The sequence below is a fragment of the Erithacus rubecula genome, assembly GCF_903797595.1.
Source record: "Erithacus rubecula genome assembly, chromosome: 3".
NCBI lineage: Eukaryota > Metazoa > Chordata > Aves > Passeriformes > Muscicapidae > Erithacus > Erithacus rubecula.
In genome coordinates this window covers 141,124,337-141,144,500 of record NC_136689.1, presented here as the reverse complement: position 1 = coordinate 141,144,500, position 20,164 = coordinate 141,124,337, and the positions used below count along the sequence as shown (strand labels likewise).

The 20,164-nt window shown below is 39.4% G+C and overlaps 1 protein-coding gene across 13 annotated transcripts in view; it reads right to left on the bottom strand.

Annotated features, from left to right (window-relative positions):
• The window catches only part of PTK2 (protein tyrosine kinase 2), a 188,169-nt gene that overhangs the window by 10,766 nt on the left and 157,239 nt on the right, over positions 1 to 20,164 (bottom strand). For 12 of the 13 annotated variants that reach the window (XM_079302187.1, XM_079302186.1, XM_079302188.1 and 9 more), the window contains 7 exons: positions 19,334 to 19,434; positions 18,383 to 18,472; positions 16,957 to 17,161; positions 10,825 to 10,936; positions 8,440 to 8,526; positions 7,117 to 7,254; positions 5,678 to 5,809 (listed from right to left, as the gene is read on the bottom strand). In XM_079302187.1, coding sequence (XP_079158313.1) covers positions 5,678 to 5,809; positions 7,117 to 7,254; positions 8,440 to 8,526; positions 10,825 to 10,936; positions 16,957 to 17,161; positions 18,383 to 18,472; positions 19,334 to 19,434 — 865 coding nt within the window. Of the gene's footprint in view, positions 1 to 5,677; positions 5,810 to 7,116; positions 7,255 to 8,439; positions 8,527 to 10,824; positions 10,937 to 11,583; positions 13,533 to 16,956; positions 17,162 to 18,382; positions 18,473 to 19,333; positions 19,435 to 20,164 lie in introns of those variants that run through there. The other variant, XM_079302181.1, reaches the window with a different exon arrangement.

Here is a 20,164-nt window from a genome sequence, read left to right as displayed (position 1 = left end):
GAGACTGGATGAGGAGTCACTGATAACTCAAGGGATAAAATGGTCACACACAAGATGAAAATTACATTTTTTTTAAAGAGAAATGTTGGTGTAACTAAACACAGTGTCACTAAACTGACCACATGTTATTTCAGGGTTAATTTCAGGGGACAAATACATCCTTTTCTTGTTTAAAGCTATTTGAGACTCCTTCCTCCTTTAAGAATACTAAAGAATAATCTCAACTCACAAATCCTATCAAATGACCCTAAAAACCAGCAGGGCAGAAAGAACCTGCAGAAACACACTAATATTGACCTTCTGTCATTAAAAATAGTCCAGTTGTGCTGCCAGCCTGTCAGAAAGGTTTACATTTGGGATTTTCATTCAGTCTTCTGCAGACTGAGAGGCACAGCCAGAGACAGCCACTGCCTGAAAGAACTTGCAGATTAAAAACAGGCAAATCATATCAGACAGGGAGCATTTAACCCCATCTTAAATGTGAAGAACTGAAACAGACACAAATGGTCTCCTAATGGTTTTCCAGGAATTTGTGACAAATTTCAAGATGAAACTTATCACTGACTCATCTCATTTATTTTCTCATTATGATGAAGGAATTTTTCTTGATTAAAGTCTCATTTGATATGAGTAAGTCTGAAACTTCACTAGACAGGTGAAGTCTTGATTCTCTTTGTATTTTTCAGCTAAAGTACATAGCTATCCTTGTTAAATATCCATATAAAGCATATGATAAACTACATTTCTATTACACTGCTCACAATTTGCCATCATTTCATGTTCATTTCTATCCAGGGAAGTGCCCAAACTCTTTGGAAATAACCAAAGACTATTTTATCACAGAGTTCTTTAGTGCTCTTTGCACTTAAAGCCATTTATTACTCAAAAATTGCACCTTAAACCATAGAATATTTTGGGCTGGAACTGATCTTAAAGATCATCTTGTTCCAACCCCTGCCCTGGACCATCAGAGCAGACTCCAGAGACAATGAGATACTGAGCATTGTGAAAGAGTCAGAAGCACAAAAATGCACACTAGTCAAAATAACAGGACTTTTTTTTCCTAGTAATATAAGCAAAAAGTTAAATTAGCAGACACAATACCCATCTCCTCTCCTTGTCTTGCTGAGAAGGTCTCTCCTTCCAGCATCCAAAGTCTCCACACCACAGCAACAATTCCATTCCCCAAGTCTCCACCAGCAGGCAACTCAGCACAGGACACCCCCCACATGCACAGCACACAACCCACAGCCCAGAAAAGCTGCAAATGCTCATAAAATGTCACTAAAATGCTGATTAGTAACTTGACAAATGCCTCACACATTATCAACAAAAATCCCCACACAAAAAAAGCTGTGGAGGGCAGGGGTGCTGCCCTGGCATCTCCAAGAACCTGATCCTAAACTGCAGATCCCAAATGCCAGGGGGGGATGGCAAACCAGAGGGACCCTGAGCAGCTGCATCTTAGAAATAAGGAAAAAATCCTTAAGAACATAAACTTCTTTCAACTTCCACAAACATTCTCCTCTGCCCATCAAAACCTGGGACACTCAGGAACACACAGAACAAAAGAGAAGCATTCAACTTTTGTGTTCAATGACTAAGAAAAGTCCCAATTATATATTTACTTATTTTAATATTCTAATAAATTCTAACAAATCCCGTTTGACCAAGTGATTTTCTGATTTATTCATCTGTGCAGATGTGGAAATGTCAGAAGGCAAACTATTTTACAATAAATGTGATTTGGATGATCAAACTCCCACTGTATTTTAAAGTATTATTCAGCAGCAATTCTACTTCTGCAGTAGCAAGAGCTTTGAGACCCTCATGCTGCCAGACATCAATGCGTTGTTAAATTTTTAATACTGAGGTCCTTCAGCTGTTTAATGCAACATTAATATGTTGCATATATATTGCATAACATATTAATGAAATATTAATTCTCTAGGCAAAGAGCCTCACACCAAACCTGTTCTGTACTTCACCCACCATTTCACAGCCCCAAAGAACACCCTGCCATCTTTCCAGTCCCTGCCATGGCTCTGGACCTCCCAAAAACCACAGAGAGAAAGAATTTTATGTCGTTAAAATCTTGCAGAACAACAAAGTCCTTCAAAGTTAAATTGATTTTTTTTTTTTAATAAATAAGCCTACTATCTGAAATCTTTGGAAATGTCAAGAGGAGTTTTCAGACAGGATGTGTATGTTGACAAACTGGGACATAATCCACTTTATTCCCAGTATTTCTGGTTACTTGCTAATAAAAGAACATGTAAGCCTTGTAGTTCTCAGGACATGCTGAATTGTAATGTCTTGGTAGGATTTTCTCAGGCTTAAAATTAGAATCTTATTTTAGCAACAGTTCACATCAATTAGACTTGAATTGCAGTTCTTAGTGTCAAAATAAGGACAAAACCACAACTATGTGGGAATTTCAGGAAAAAAACCAATGAACCCAAGCATGATAAGGAAAATATGTGAGTTATTTCTTCTTAAGCTATCCCAGAAAGGACTATAAATTTCTTAGTACAAAACTGTTCTGTCTGCTGATGAGTTACTAACAGGCATGCACATACATATCTTTATTTATCTGATTAAAAATAATGTACATAACATCAGCACAGCCAGAAAGAAAGGCTCAATCTGGAAACTCCAAATAAAGGAAGGAGCAGCCAATTAAATAGGCCTAAAGGAAGAGAAGTGTAAAATGTTCAGAGATAATTTTTGATGGTTTCAGATTGTTTGTAGCACAGCCATTTCATCTTCCATGTGAATGTGCCCTGGACAGAGACTGTCTCCTGTAGTGATCTGTACCAAGCTTTAGGTGCAGTAATGCTTTGTGTCTCCACTTCAGCTTTCTCAAAAATAATTCACCTATTCCTGTCCTTCCTGGAGATGCTCATCTCCACAGCACTTTTATCAATACAGCATGAAAATTTAATCATCACAAGTTTTAATCAGTGTCCATTAAAGCTGGCAGACCCACAGTCAGTCCTGGATCCCCCAAAGTCAACCCCTACACCAATTCTCTTCTCATTCTCCAATGAATGTATTTGGTACAATTTAAAATCAAATACTTCTTTACTCTTCAATTTTTACACAACAGATTAATTTCTGTTTGGGAGCTTCCCACGAGGAAAGACCTGTTTGTTTTCTCATTTTACAGCAGAATTTCCAGAATTCTGAATTCTGTTAAGGCTGCAACTTGAAACAAAATTTTTATCCTTTCAAATACTGACTAGTGCCATGTTCTCCAAGGACCAGTTTCAGGCAAACTGCTTACACTGATAACAACCTCCCCAAAGACCAGCACATTTCCATTTCAATGCCACTGCAACTGAATTCCCCATCTGGGGAGTCCCTTCCAGCAGCATCAGTGCTCTTTATCCCTGTACTAATGTGCTGTGAGTTGTATTTTCTCCCTGCAGAAGCAGCAGTAAATTTCAAGTTGTGACCAAGTTGGTGTTACTCTGGGGAAACAATAAATGTACTAACAGAAACCCACAGAGGATTTTTCATCTTGTTGCAGTGTCTTACAATAAATGATTTGCAGTTGCTCCCTTGTGAGTCCAACTCTCAGTAGTACAAGTGGGATGTGCTGTAGAGCCTGAGGATTGGGTAAATAGAGCTGTTTTTGGAAGCAGACAGTTTACACTGAGAATACTGCAAATGGTTACAAAAGTTAAATATTATAGTTAAGTAAGTCAAATATTAAAATCTGTCTCTAATCTGTTGTCCTCTGTGCTGAAAAGGACAAATATTATTTAAAACCTGCCTAAAGCAGGCAAGGGAGGGCCAGATTTCTTCTCCCTGTATCACCTGGAATGAAAATAGGGAAGGCCCTTCTTCCCAGAGCAGAAATGTAAATTGTCACTCACTACAGGACAGTGGCAAAGGAGCATGTGTCTGTAATATCTGGCTTATTTATATGCTGGACATCATTATATGGCCTTAATGCCTCAATAAATGGCTTATTTTCACATGTTTGGATTGTCATATCTGGATTGTGGATATCCTTCAGGAGACCTGCAAGGCTTCCAAGAGTGACTCCCCAGAATGACTTCCACATCAAGACTTCCTCAGGGCTAAACTTAGAAACTCACCCACATTCCTGTTCCAAGAAACACCCATCTATAAATAAACTGAATATTCTCCTGACCCACATCCTGCTATAGGCTCAAAGGCACCCTGTGGCTACCAGCAGCTCATTTAGCTCCTAATATGGGGTATAAATTTGTAATGGGCATTCAAGGGTGAACCCCAAAGTCAAAATGTTAATGTGCACAGAAAAATAATTGAAGTGTCTTATGGATTCCAATTCCTCAACAGAATAAATGCAAGAGAGATTGTGTTTCCTCACAATAAAACTAACACAAAATGGAAACACAGCAAATCTCTCTCAAACAGATGCTATGATTGTATTACAGATAAAATTAAAATCAGCAAGTTTCTTCTCAATGTCAGTTTGGGGGATGATAAACACCCTAATAATAGTCCAGACACTGAATCAACAAACACTACAAATAATAATTATTTATCCTACACAAAAGGTCAGAAAGTTTTCTGCAGAAAGTTCCCACACAACCTACTGCCACCACCTACAATGTCAATGCCTCATTCCCAGAAAGCACACTGATTCCATGAAAAGTTCTTGACCATCTTTAAACTTTAAACCATCAGTGGGATGAGTTTGACCTCCTGGATTGTGTGGGTCACAAGCAAGTGGTGCCAAACAAGACTAGAAAAGCTAATGCCTAAATTAGGGAAGAAATTTTCCTTTCCCCTCCCTCTCTTCAGACCAAGCAATCTGGGCACAGTGGTTTGTTTGCTGTCATCCCAGTGGGAAACTGCAAATTCCCAAGTGGACTTAGAAGGAAACCAGTTTCAACACCAATTAATCAAAAGTCACTTCTTAGCTCAGCCACAGTGTGGATCTCAGCCAGATCATGTCCTGGACATGGGGAATCTACCAGTAGCTACAACACAGATTTCCAAACTGAAACATTCCTTGAAATTTGTCTAAGATCAAGCACAGGACTGCTGTCTGTCACAGCCCACACCACAGCACTATAAATTATCCCCCTCTCCCTCCTGGTAACATTCTACTCCCACCTTCTACTCCATCTGTAGCCATCAGCCTCAAGTAGGAGAAATTTAACACACAACTTGAATTTTGACAGCTGGGAAGCCAGAGCTGAACCAAAAAAACAGTGGCACTCACAACAAGGAACTGTGGAATTGCAGAGAAACAGCATCAGAAGATCCCATTACCAATGATTTCTTCTTCCTGCTCATGGTGAGGTTCAGAGCTTTTCTCCTACTCTTAGCACAGCCAGGGCCATTAGATGGCTGATGGTTACACCTTTTTATGGTTAGAGTACACACAGACAGGTCTGTTTAAGAACAGAAAACCTCCAGACAGGCACAGAATTATACTCACAGCTTCCCCCACACACTCAACTGGACAAAATGAGATTCACCAGCTGTTCAAGATATGTAAAATACAGTTCTCACCAGCTGACCACTTATTTTAAAACCTGTTTCCAAACCCACATTTTGGGGGCCCTGTGCCCTGTAAATTTTCTCACGTCACAGAAGTGACCAGTTTTAGCCAGCTGCAATACAAAACCAAAAATCAGGAGGAATGAAGAAGCTCTGTGCAACAAAGAATTACCAGGAATCGTTCTTCCTTCTCAAGCCAGCGCTGATCTTCCTCCATCTCCTGCTGCTGTCGTATCAACCTCTCCTCCATGAGGTGTGTGGGGAGAACCTGGCTCATCCCTCGGATCTCCAAAGTGCCTGAATCCTACAATCCACAGCAAGTTTACTCAGTCTCACAATTTCAAATTTGTATGAGCAGGTGCAGGAATTTAAGAGATTATAAAAGGAAAGTTTTTTAGAAGTGAATTCTTAGCAGCAGACAAGCAGAGTTTCTTTAGCTCCTCCAAATGTGAAGCAGAGCAGTGGAAGAAGATCTTTCCAAACCTAAAGTTTTTATCTGCCCTGTTCTTAGTCACTGCAACCAAAAAAGATTTGAAAGATTCTGTTCTGTTTTTCAGCAACATTGTCACTTCCTGTATTGCACTTCATTGAAGCTAGACAACAAAACCAGAATTATCAATTTCATTTTCTTGATCTTGAGCAATAATGTAACCATCCAGTTGTTAAAAGCTGAAGGATACTTTTTTTTTTTTTTAAATCAAAACAAATATACCATTCAGTGTTAGCCAACAGTGGCAAAGCATGTCACAAAAACATTTTTTAATGAATTCTTGACCACAAATATTTAGGTCTTTCTTAAGCTTACAAATACTCCACATACCACACCCAATGCTGTCTGGAAATCATTAGGAAATAGTGTATACATTTGTATTTTTACAAAAGCCAAGGGAAATTTGGTAACAAACTTCCCTGTATTTAACAGCTAAGTCTCAGAGTTTGCTTAAATGTTTACCAGGAACGCAGGGAATAGAGCTGGTTAGAGAAGAAACATTTAAGACAGAAGCTGCACAAACTAAATCTTTGAAAAAAGTGGAATTAAAAAGTGTACAACAGTAGAGAACAGAAAAAAAAATCCCAGAAAGTTAAAGGGGGAATTAATTTGATGTTCCTCAGCAGCTCAGTGCAGTCATGACAGGCTGGAAACAGCCCAGAAGGAATTCAGCTCAGGAACAGACTTTCAGACCATTTCAGTTTCTCTTCTGGGTAAGTTACAAAGAAGTCTCAACCCTTCAGCTGTGCTGGGAATCTCCCAAAAGGTATTTTTTTACATGAGTGTTCCCATCCCTGTGAACAGCACTAAGTTCCAGTAAAGCCTTCTCTTACCAAACAACAAATATTTGTTATCACTTGGTTAAGATAAGTAGTAACAACTTCATCAAGAATTCATGTGAAGTGACACTTCATGCCCAGCCTCACATAGAAGAATTTGTTTAAAAAATATAATTCAGTCCTGACTCCCAGTCCCCTGCAGTGAGGTAATTTTAAAAGCACCAGAAAAACTCACTTTTCTTATAACAGATCTACTTAAATAATAAAAGTAATGCAATTTATAATAACAAAAAGTGCACTGAACTGTACAGAACACAGTAAGAGATGTGTCAGATCTCATACCTCCATGTTTGGTTGCCACACTGATATTTCCTGAGGCCTATGGTTCCAGGAATCTGCTTGATCCAGGAGAGAAGCCTGCCCAGGATAAATGCTGCCTGCCATGGCTGGTATCCCATGAGAACCAGGGTAGCCAGACACCTTTAGGGGGCAAAAAAAACCCACACAGGCAAAAACAAAGAGAAAAACAGAGATATTAGTAAGACTTGTGCTTCCCCATAATGAAAACATCCCCTCCAAGACAACATAACATAAACATAAAAGCACAGAAATGACTCAATTCAAGCAGTCACTGGGAGGAAGAAGGGGAGGCAACATCAAAAGAAGGAAAGTGAGCCAAAATATGACACTTCTGTTTGAAGTGTTTGAGGATGCCCATCATAACATAAGTATTTTAGAGTAACTGCAACAGTACAGAAATACAACTTTTGAGGATAAGTATTTTATGGTGCCTATCAAACCTGCAGCATCAGAGCATGCCCTAACCTCTGCAGTCAAGGAGATCAAAGTCCTCTGAGGACAAAAAAAAATCTACAGATACATATGTAAGAGCTACACATGCAGAGCTTATGTTCCAGTTAATAGGAGCCTGCAAATATCACCCTACAGAGCCCCATAAAAATGTACCCCCTGTTGTATCTTACAGGCTTAAGGCTTGAGTGGCAGCATGTAATTAGTGTGCTGAGCTGAGTGGCCTGGAACTTCTCCACAGGAAAACCCAAGTAGTTTTAATGAGCCTGAAGTACTTATTAAATCAATGAAAACCTCCCTCTCTTAATGGAAAAAAATTCCCTTGACTGAGACACTGTAATATGGCTGCAGCCTTGAACAAACCTAAAATTGCTCAAAGTCCTTTAAAGACAATTTTTATTTTCTGAATTTCTTCAGCAGTTTGAGGAAGGAAACAAAGCCTGTGAGTATACAATGTTATAGAGGTAAAGGCAGCAGCTATCAGGACACAGAAAACAAAATACCAATGATCCCAAGGAAAGGCCCCAAATGAATGCCATTTTATAAAGCAAGTGATTTCATAGCTCAGCACAAATGTTAACATGAACACCACATTCCTTCAATAAATATGGAAATGTCTGATGTGTTTCACTGCAGTTTCAGAATCTGAGCAACACATCAGATGTGGAAATATTTGCCAACTGGAGTAAACCTACCAGGCTCAGTTTGGGGATTTTTTTTAATGCAAAACAAAACTCATTGAACAGAACTGAATTAAAATAAACCATGTAAAAAGTGCTTCAATCCACCATCTGCATCTAAGACAGAGAACCCACATATGTAAAAAAAATACATGCATAGTATTAAATGTAATACCTGGTAATGATTTGGCTGTACCATATGCTGTGGACTTGGATAAAACCCTTCACTGGATCTGGGACTGGGGTAACCAGGTCTACTGGGCTGTAAACAAAAAGGAATTTTTAGAATCATTTAACACACACAGCTAAAACCAGAAAATTATATTTCACTGAGACAAACATTTACAGGTTTGGCAAACGTCAAAAAAACCAGCCCAAAACAGATTTTCTGTAACTACAAACACTTTTTTAAACAACTAAAATTTAGTTTTCCTCCATTTTTGCTTCGCAATGGATGCAGCTGAATTGTTTGCTGAGTATGTCAATAAATAATGGCTGCTCTGTGAATTCTTTGTGGTTATTTAATTGCTTGCACTAAATGACCTGCTCTGTTCTGTTTAACTCTACAGAGAACACCATCTAAGAATGCAATTCTTAAATCAAATTCCAGGTGCAATACAGCCTTGTTTCCAATGTTTGCTGTTAATTTGTTGCTTTTGTGATTGTTCCCAAAAGTAAATTCTTTTGCTCCACTAAGAATAATACAAACCAAAATGATTTATTTGCATGGCTATTTCTATGTGGTATTCTGAGGTATAAAGTTAGTTCTGATAATTAACTTCTGTGTAACTAATTACCTCAACATGGAAAGTGCTTTTGATCATAATCTGAATCTCCAAAGGTATAGCTGAGGGTTTGGTTTTGAATGAGGAACAGCACTGCTAGGTATTTCAGGAGGAGAAAAAACTACCAGAGAGAAAAAAACCCCAAAGTTCATCATTGTGCAAAGGGCTCTCCCAGTCCTGCTGGCAGCTAAAGGCAACACACTAACTGGAGAGTGCAAAATTTATCATTGCTTGATGAAAAAAATCATTCTCATTCCAGATTAGGATGTTTTCTGTCTTAGATTTTTAACAGAAATATCACTGTGAGATACAAGTGATTTCATAGTATGGATTGTGTGACCTGGTAATTGTTTGAGGATGTGTAGGAGTTTAGGACCTGTAACAACCTGCAACTCTTACAATGAATCATCAGAAGAATAAAAAAATGTGTTGTATTAAAAATTTAATAACTTTTACCTACAACATTCCACTTGTTCCAATTCCATTATTAAGCACATCCGTATTTTACACAAAAGAAATGTATAAAAAAAACCTACCCAACAACAGCATCAGAAATACAGTGAGGTCATAGCAACCCCCCCAAAACAGATTCTCTCCAGTGGCAGAATTAACTGCATTTTTAACACACCTTAGGTCAAGTGTTTCAGCTCATACATCACACACAAAAGGTGCTCATTTCAAATTAAGCATTATACTGGTCCAATTTATGCAGTTTATCTGCTTCTGTAACTTGGAATATTGTCTGTTTAGGTGAACACCAAATCCTGCTAATTCATCTCAGATAACTAAATAGGTTGATGGATTGTCTGGTGTTTCTAACTCTGAAATGAAAACTGCAATTCCACTGCCCTCATCTCCTGCTTGCATTCAAGGTATCAAAATGCAGAACTAAGCTCAGAAATCTGATCAGGCAACACTCTGAAAATGGAAAGAAAGTCACCTCAAAACCCCCAAACACACACAAACCCTCCCCACCCCTCAAACCAAAACCAACCAAAAAGAAAAAGTTGCCTTTCTATGAGTGCTGGGGAATGTGTGCAGCACAAGTACTCGTGGAATTATTATCAGCTCCAGAAGCTGGGAGCTCCAGGAATTCACCACAAGCTATCAGGACACAGACAATACGGTGGTGACTGCAGAAAAATTACATTCCTCAAAATACAGGCTCCAACTTTCGAGTAAAAACTTGCAAAAATAACTCTGAGGGGAAGCAGACAAGTCACTGAGAGGGAAGAGGACTCAGTAACTGGTGAGGCTGGACTCCCACAGCTGCAGAACCCATCAGTGACATCCAAACAGGACAGAAATGAAAATGAAGTGGAAACTAAACCACATACGTTCCTTGGAAACAAACCCCTAATTTTCTGTCCAGAAGAAGGAAAATGCAATTAGCTGACTTCTGTCCTGTCACTAATGTGTTATAAATAAACTTCACGCTGGCCTGAGAGCTTATTAACCAACAATTTACAAGAGTGCTAAAAAGAAAGCAGGAGAAGGAAAGGCCAGGAGACAATTTTTGTGGCAGCTATGGGTATCTTTTACAATTTAAAGCAGAAACAGAAAATCTTTAAAGCAGTATCACAGCACAGATCAGCTCTAAGCACAGCTCAAGCAGAGCTGGGTCATCTCAGGCAAGGCTTCCCAGATGAGAACAGAACTGGCCAAAATGCCGTGGTCTGAACCAACCCATCAGGGCTGGCTTTGAAGAAATAAAGGAATAAAAAGAAAGTTGAAGTTTGTTGTTTCAAACACACGTAATTCTCAGTGTTGGCTACCTTGGGAGGAGCTTCATCTGATCCTCCGGAGTCCCAGGACACCGTGACTTGTCGCCTGGATTCCATTCTCATTCGCTCTTCTTGTTGCAGCTTCTCTTCCTCCAGTATGGTACTAAGGAAAACACATTGTAACCAAGTAAAACTCCAGCTCCAGTGACTAACAAACCTCTCCCCACAGCTCTTGCATTTTTCAGACTAATAAACAGTACTTAACTTGAAATGCTATGAAATTACTGAAAGCCAAACTTATTTTGCATTTTGTGTCTGAAAACCAGTCTCAGGAAGAAATATTTCTGTAGGATTACCAGAATATTTTTAACAACAAAAACAGCATCAAAATTTCAGAAAGCTCTGGCTGATCTTGCACACAATTTTTTTCTGTAGCAGTTCTTTTTAAGTGAAATTACACAGAGAAGTCCTCAAAGACAATCAATCAAGCACTTACTTGCATGAAAGCTTAATCTTCACACGAAAATATTCTACTGAACTGCTGCAAAGGTTCAAAACAAACCGAAAATGTTCTTTACTGAAACTCAAAGAGCTTCAGATCACAGGGATTTTTTTTTTTTTCTTTTTTAAAGAAGCAGTCAAAAATACTTCTTCAGCTCTTACATTGTAGCCTAACCAGGAACATATTCAGCAAAGCAATTTAGCAAAACAGAAAGATCTGACAGTATTCACTCAGTTCCTAAGCATTCAGGTCAAAAGGATGCATTTTCACAAAGTACAAGACAGTAGTAAAACCAGTTTGCTACTTACCACTGTTCTGACTATTAAAAAGCCTGTTTGAAGCTGAACGTGCTCCTGCTGCCCCCACAGCCAGCCTCCTCCCAGCTCTGCTATGTGGCTTATTAATGTTGGATATTTGCCATTTGAAAAATACTCAGAGAGAAGCTTTGAAAGAGGGAGCTGCCAATTCCTTGGAGCCGCACGCTACGCGGACAGTCTGGAGATGTGAGCAGGGCAGATTATTTCCATATCACTGTCCCCAGGGTAAAGACAATCCTGTGGAGGAGCTACTTCAGCTTCTTTATCACTCAGGAGTTTCCAGAAACAAAGCTAAGTTCTGAGTTTATAATCTCCTGTTCAGTCTGCTAAACAACCACCCAGAATTACTCATTCAGGGGATGAGATCAACTCCAGCAATCTATTCTCATCGTGGAACTTCACTGCTTATTTCAAGAATAAATTCCTGCTGGAGATGAGAACTCTGCTTTTCCTTACTCAGCCAAAAAAACCCCAAACTATGCCACTTCTAAAAAGCAGAGAAGTCATCTCGTCTCACTGCAGCTAAATCAAGTTTATAACTACTGCTGCAATTTCAATCCATCATTGCTGAAGCAACACAAGAATGTGGAGTAAAAGCAAAATCAGACAAGTTATTTGCAAGATAAGTTTGCTAGAACTACCATGGAAACACAGCTATAGCCCAACAGAGGGAATGGAGAGAGAATCCTTCTATTTCACCTCTCTCTTTCTTCAGAATAAAGAAAATGCAAGATTTCCTACTTGAACCCATAAAGAATTAGCACAAAACCCCTTCTTTAAAGCTATCTCACACTTCAGGTATCCCATTTTTATGTAGCATGAGAAAGCCAACATGCAGCCACAGCCATGAACCATGATTATCACCTTTCAAGACAAGACCTCAGGACTAAAAAACCCCACAACAAAACAAGACCAAAAATATATCTGCCCAGATTAATCAATGAGAAATGAGTAAAACATAGATTTTTAACCAAGCTGTTGATACAGCTGTTGCTCTAATCTGAGCTAAAGAATAAAATGGAGTTGGCTGGTAGTAGCTGGCTAAATTTAGAGATGGCTTATTGACAATTTGGGGCCATGTGTAGAATTTGTCACAGCACAGTCCTGGTTTTCCATAAAAAGGAATGAAACCCCAATACCTCTCTCTGCTTTGCTATCAAAGCCATTTTATCTGCAGTGCCCAAGTGTGCAACACCATCAGCCTGTTATCACCAGAAGTGACAAATTTATTTGGAAATTACTTTTTTTTTTTTTTTTTTAAACACAGGCTCAGCTTTTTGCCTTACAAGTGCAGCTCCCTGCTCTCCTACTGCCTGTGCCATCAGGAGGTTCTGTCCCAGCAGCCCAGAGCAGCCTGGCCAGAGGCTGATGGGCTGCAGCAGCATCTGTACTTGGATGCCCTTGATTCTGCTGACAAGAATATAAAATAGAAATGCCTCAGAGAAGCACTACTCGAAAAAACCACAAGGAATATAAATGACTCACAGAAAGGTCTTTGTTTGCACAAAGGGAAGACCAGTCTGTGGATGAAGTAAGAGTGTGCCAAGAGATATTTTTGACGTTTCCTCAGTGCAGCTGCTCAAGTTCTCTGAACAGTTTATTAGAATTTGCAGAAGGTCAGGAGAAGTCAGATCTAGGCATATTTTCCCAAAGTGTATATATTTTTAGCAGCAAAGAGGAGCTAGCAGAGAATTCTGTCCCTATGGTTTCCCTAACAAACCTTGAGGTAGCACAGACAAGTTTAACTCAGCTTCTTGGTGAGGTGAAAGCTCAAGAAAAATCTCAATTATTAAAAATTTGCATAATCGATAAACTTAATTTACAAAGAACTTTTTACTGAAATTGGCCTGTGACAGCAAAAGGGAAACATTCATGGGGACCTCCAGTGTAGGAATATTTAAAATACTAAATTGCATCCTCATATTCCAAAATGCACAGCAGCACCAGTATCTCCTGCTACAGTGGTGTGGGAACCTACATGAAGTGCTGACCCTAAAAAAGCAGCTTCTTTCTCTCCCTCTGCCACCAGAAATACAAAGTTGGATGCAGAGGAACATACTTGCACATATTTTTCTAATATGAAAGCACTTTTACATGGATTATGGACTATGCCTAATGGTCACAGGCAAAGAACAGAAGAACAGCAAAGCATTTTGCAGTCTCCACCATGTATTTGAAGTATGTGTTAGAATATTTTCTTATCAGAATGCCATAAAAGAAGACTGAAACTGCCCTCACTCTTACCAGTTTTCATTTATAAGCAACGTTTCAGGACCTAAATCAAATGCAGTGACAAAAAGGCTCAAGTCCAGTTCTCATCAATTAATTATCTCACTGTTGTCATAAAACCACACTTTAAAAGCATAGAATCTTTTTCTTTCCCCCTCCCCTATTCTTTTTAGAGCTGTTTTAATGTGACCTGCAGCCCCAGGTTGCCAGTGAGGTCAGGCACTCTGTTAAAACCTGTGACCAACAATGGGCCACAGTGCCACTCTCACCTTTGCAATGACACAACTGCTCCTTGTTTTGCTATTTGTAGCAGAGCATGTTCATGAAAGGTACTTTAAACAAAATTTCTTCCATGACACAGTGAAAAATGTCATGAAATGACATTAATTTCAAAGTTTAAAATTAAAATCCTTTTATATTATTTATCATGTACTGCAAGACAAAAAAATTTCTTCTACACAAACCAGCAAGGCAACACACACTCCCCAATTTAAAATATACTATATTTTAATTCTGATCAAGTCAGAATTGCAGGACTAGCAGGATAGCACCTCAGTGCCCTGACCTAATCTGACTTTTAACCCCCCTCCACCACTTGAAAAAGGGATTTGGAATGTGAGGATAAATTACATTTGGAAATCCACAATCCACCCATTTGTTTCTGTGTTTGCTGGGAAGACTGACTCAACCACATCCACTTCAGACAGATCAAATACTATCAAATTACTACCCTAATAACAGTACTTAAATTCATATGTAGCAACAAATAACAGTACATAAATTGTGCAGCAATCAGCACCTTTGCCTTGCACAATCAGCTGCAAACTCAGTTTGGGCAAAGCAGCTGTTCCTATGAAACGGGAAAAGCACCGAATAACAGAGAGCACGTGAAATGCTCATGCTCCCATCAATGCTATTCCAGATGCAGGCTTTTCCCAAAGCCATGGAGTTTTTTTTTCATTAAACCAGAGAGGAATGAAGCTGCAGTGCTGTATCTGGCTCTCAGCTTGAAACTACTCTGGACAGCATCCAGAACGAGCAGCAGCAACACCACAGGGAAAGGCCACCAGGGAAATGGCTTGTTTTTGCAAGTTCATGGGAATTTGAGTTCTGAAACCCAATCTTCCCTGAGACTGCTTCATCATCAGGGAATTGGCAACCTTTCCAGTGAGAGGCTGCCTCTGTCTGGAGCAGCAAAAAGCAGCCCTAAGGACAACCATGTTGCCTAAATTTGGGAGATAAAGGTCACCAGTTTGGAGTGGCAGAAAGTTCCCTGCTTTGGTGGGAACAGAGTAAAAACTGGATTTTAGGGTTTCAGTATTCCCAGTAGAGAGTTGATGCTTCAAATCTCCCAGCAGGACCAGAGGTGCAAACACCTCTCCACACTGGGTGCACTTTTCACTAGGATGAGATGGAAGGGGTGTCTGGAGGTCTCAGGTCTGATCTCCTGGTGAAGCTGGGCTCCCTGCACAGCAAGGGCCAGGTGCTCTGAGCCTTTTCCAACAAAATCTGAATGTCTGCCAGCATGGAATTTCCAGAGTCTTTCTGGGTGACCTGTTTCAGAGCTCACCCACACACACTGGGAAACATTCTGATGTGTAACCAACGAGACCCTGAGTGCTGGTTCTGAGGAGAGCTCTTGGGCACACTCTGGGTTTACTCATCCTCTTTCCTTCCTGGTGAGATACTCTCCCTGCTCAGGTTTACACACCACAGCCATTTCCCAGTCACTTTTTTAGGACTTCATTCTCATCTGTGCCAACCAGCTTTAAGTTAACAGCTACAACCTGGCTGCAAATTATCAGTCATTCTATACTTTCAGAGCCAAAAAGAGAGAAAAAGCAAGTGAATTGCCAATTTCCACCTATTACCCAAATCACACAACTGTACCACATCTTTTTCATGCAATTCCTCTCCAGCCCAGACATTCCCCTCTTTGTGTTAATTCCACAGAGTCAAGAGGATGGGAAGTTATCTGTGAGAAGGGTCAAGTTTTTCCTTAGTTCTACGAATTATTAGTTTACACAGGAATTCCCAGAGTAACAGATGGTGGAACTTGTAAGAAAGAGGAAAGAACTTTAAGATCTTTTAAGTTCTCCACACAGCAGCTTTGAGATAGCATCATAATTATATTCAAATTGTCTCTCATCTTAACCACCAGTGAATTATCTTGAACCATGAACATCCAGTGACAGCAAAAACATGATACTATGAAAATAAAACATGACACAAAGCACAACTTTGAAACAAAACCTGAAACAAAACCAAAGAATTCAGCAATGAGTTACAAGAACTCCCAGTGTGGATTGTCAGAGTGCAAAACCAAAGTGTTACTCAAAACTTGTACTGACTTATGCAAAATGCATCCTGAGCAGTCATGAAATCCAAAAGTCACAACATTTGTGACCCAATTTGGTCGCAAATATCAAATGTGCCTGCACATTAACTCAGTGATGTTTCAAAGCTGAAATACCCCTCCCACTCTGGACTGGTGAAATGGTGATACAGACACAGTAATATAATATATTACTGCAGAATAAACTAAGGTGTGAATTTAGACTGTTCTGCAAGGTGTGTGACCACACTCATTCCAAGATAAACACAAAGGTAGTTTATATCCTGGTTTACAAAGGGCAAAGGAATTTCTATATTTGATGCTGCATTTACTGCAGCTCTGCAATTGCCCTGTGACACCTGTAACTGTGCAACTACTGTGCTACATGTCGTGAAAATAACTTCCAACAGCACATACCTGATGCTCCATTTATTTAAGATACATGTCTACCCCAGAAACTCACTGAATGTTTGTTTAGATAATCACTCTAAATTCTTTCTACCTCCTTCCCCAAAGATTGTAGCTAAAATTATAAACAAAATGCTGGTAAAATGTGCAGTTTTTCTTGGGAGAGAAAGGAAGTGATTCATATTTCCAGTTATTTGAATTTATTGCCTAATCTCATTTTCTCTACCAGATAAGGTTTTCCCAAAGACCAGCAGCAACCTGGCTGTCTGAAGATAAAAACTCAAAACACGGTGCTTCATATTTTCTACGGAACCAAAACACTGCAACACAAGATTAAGCAAAAAGAAGCATTTCTGAACAAAGGAAATGACCTCTCAGAATCCAAACCCTACCTGAGTTGTGCTTTAAGTTCAGTAAACCTGGGTCTCCTGCTGGGGTCGTAGGCCCAGCACTTGGTCATAAGGCTGTAGAGGGTGGGAGGGCAGTTTGGAGGCATCGGGAGCCGCTCACCGTTCTCGATCCTCCCAATCACATCGTTGTTCTTCACTCCCTGGAAGGGCTTCACCCCGTGCATGAGGATCTCCCACATACACACACCTGAGCAACACACACAAAAACACATTTCCTTCACTGGGAGCAAACACACAGAGCTGTCTAAAGAGAAAGAAACCCCAGTTTTGTGCTAATAATGCTATTTCTTCCTAAATATATAACCAGGGAATTGGTTTGGGCTTACCTGCAGCAGGATCACACAAACAGCACCAGCCTCACCTACTGATGAGGCAGAGTGACCCACAGCTGGCTCACAGTCTTTTACCTGCCCTAAACCAGTGCTTGCTCATATTCAAATCTTATGAGGCAGAATGTGTTTGCTTTTCCCTCTGACTCCTTCCAACAGGCTTGTTTCAACACGTAGAGTGCATTTGCACTTCGAGGGTTTTTAGCATTGGCATTGATCCACATTTTTTGTGCTGAAAACGTGTAATAAACCAGTTTCTATTGAAAATGTATTAAAAGGACATGGTCTGTCACTTTAGAATTGATCAAAATATTCCACAAACTTAATTTTTCTAACTCTGACAGTAATAGAGTTTTCTTCAAACTATAATAAACCCTTCACTTAAAAACATTCACTTGACTGCTCTTATTTCAATCTCATCACTCATGTTCCCTAACACAGCTTCTGTTCTGTCTGTACAGGCCAGCAGTCAGCAGGACACTAGATTCATACAAAATATTGTGTATTTGGGAAAAAATACCAAGGTTACAAGATATGTCCATTTGCCCTTATAAGCCTCTCTTGTAGGAGGCCAGGAGGCCAGAGTCTGTTACTCTTGTAGGAGTAACAGACAAGTTAAGTGGGAATCTAGCACTATGGATCTGGAAATTTGGTATCTCATAGGATAATCTGCACATTAAGCAAGGAAATGTGTATCAACATAAAGGAAAAGTCAAAATATAACAGAGAAACAGCAAATGACAGCTAATGACAATGGCATAATATAAAAAAACCAAACCAAACCAAAACCAAAAGACCAAAATAATCTCTGACATAATTATGAGTTAATTTCTTTGTACCTTCATTTCTGTCAGCTTTTTACTAGAGGTAAAGAGGCCCAAGAAATTTCAGATTTATTAAGCAGGAAAAGGAAAGAAAAACACAGAGGTGGAAAACATGCTGGAAGAAAGTGTATTTTCAGAATGCACAGTAAAAACTGTGACAAATATTTGGAAACTATACATTTAGAGCAATCAAAATGAAACACTGGACATGTCCAAGAGGACAGAAAGGAGCCTCCCCATTTAATTTTCACTTACCAAACATCCACACATCACTAGCTGAGGTAAACCGTCGGAAATTGATTGACTCTGGAGCCATCCACTTGATGGGTAATTTTCCTTTGGAAGCTACAGGGAAGGCAAGAAAGGGCAGGCTGTTATCCCCAAACACAGCTCAAAACCAGATTCTGTTCCCAGTGAAATAATTCCCAGACAAAACCAATCTCCAGTGAAGTACTTCAAATATTTATATATAAGGCTGTTAGGCTTTACGTGAAATGGAGAAATGAACCAACAAAACCCAAAATAATAATAATTTTCCAAACCTCCCTTGAAGACCCCAATAACAAACCCCAAAACACACCAAGAAATGATCATGTCAAAATATTGTAATTAAAAAGATAAAATGCAGCTCAGCAAAGTGAGATAAATGAAATGAGAAAACACAATAGTGTGTAAGGGGACAGATAAAGGATAATTTAAAATATATGAAACCAGAAAAATATTAAAAATGAGATTTATGTACCCAGGGTTTAACAACATACACCAAATTACACAACAAGTACAATGCTACTGTTTGGTACCCAACATTCAATCTTTATTTATCAGGCACTGCAGGACATCTCTCAGCTGCTGGAGACACCAAAGCTCAGTATGCCATCCAAAATGGGGCAAAAAGCAGGCTTCAAAGACAGTTTTGTACTGAATCTCCCTAGTCCAATGGCATCTGAAGTATGCAGCACAGAGTGACAATACAAACTCAGCATTTCTGCACCTACATGTGAATTTGCTACTTTCTGTACCTTAAATCACACCCTTGGGATCCTCCTTAAGCACATACAGGAATTTACTGCCATTAATAAACTGTTGAATAATTTGCCTTTTTATACAAATGCACCAGCTAGACCAAGGAAATCTGGTTAATTCCTCAATAATGGGACAATCAACTGTGTTGTCACTGGCCTGCAAGAGGGATCAGAGACACCTCACCTTTGTAGTAAGTACTGTCTTCCATGTATCGGGATAAACCAAAGTCACCCAATTTCACACAGTCAGTGGTAGATACCAGCACATTTCTAGCAGCAATATCCCTGCCAAACAGAAGAAACAGTATTTCTAGTAACTTTAAAATATAAAGAGGTTAAGTATCATCACCTGAGGAAAGTTTACTTCTTGCCCTGCAAAGGTAAGGAAGATCACAGTCCTGTATGAGGTTTCCTTGTAAGGAGCTCAAGTTCTCATTGCAGAGAACAAGATCCCTCCCAAGCCTCCTTTTCTCCCCTGTTGTTATTTACAATGTTTTAATATAAATATCTCTGTGTCTATGCACAGTTATTACTTTACATGTAAGTGTTTGCATATACATCATCACAAGATATATATAGAATTAGACAGTCAGTATTTAAACACAAGTGAATTGCCTAAATTCAAAATTAATTGTACTTAGTAACTGGAGTTTTGTGAACTCTTAGTTGCACACAATAAGAACAGTCTCTTCTCCCTAGAATCTCGTGTTCACATTCAAGGGAACAGAACTCAAAACACACCGTGAAGGAAGTTTAGGTTCATTTTCTGGTTAGGCAAGTACTTGTATTTCATAAATATTTTATTTCCCTTCCTCTTTCCTTAAGAAGCCATCTGCCCTTGTTTTGCTTTTCTATATTTGAATGGTTACAGTTGACTCACAGCTTGAAAAAATACTGTAACCACAAAGCAGCAACTGAAAATGATTCCCACTGAAATCTGGCACCAGCTCCGAGTCAATCCAGGAGTGAACCAGCAGGTGTCACCCTTGAAAAGGGTGTAATTTTAGCAGAAACC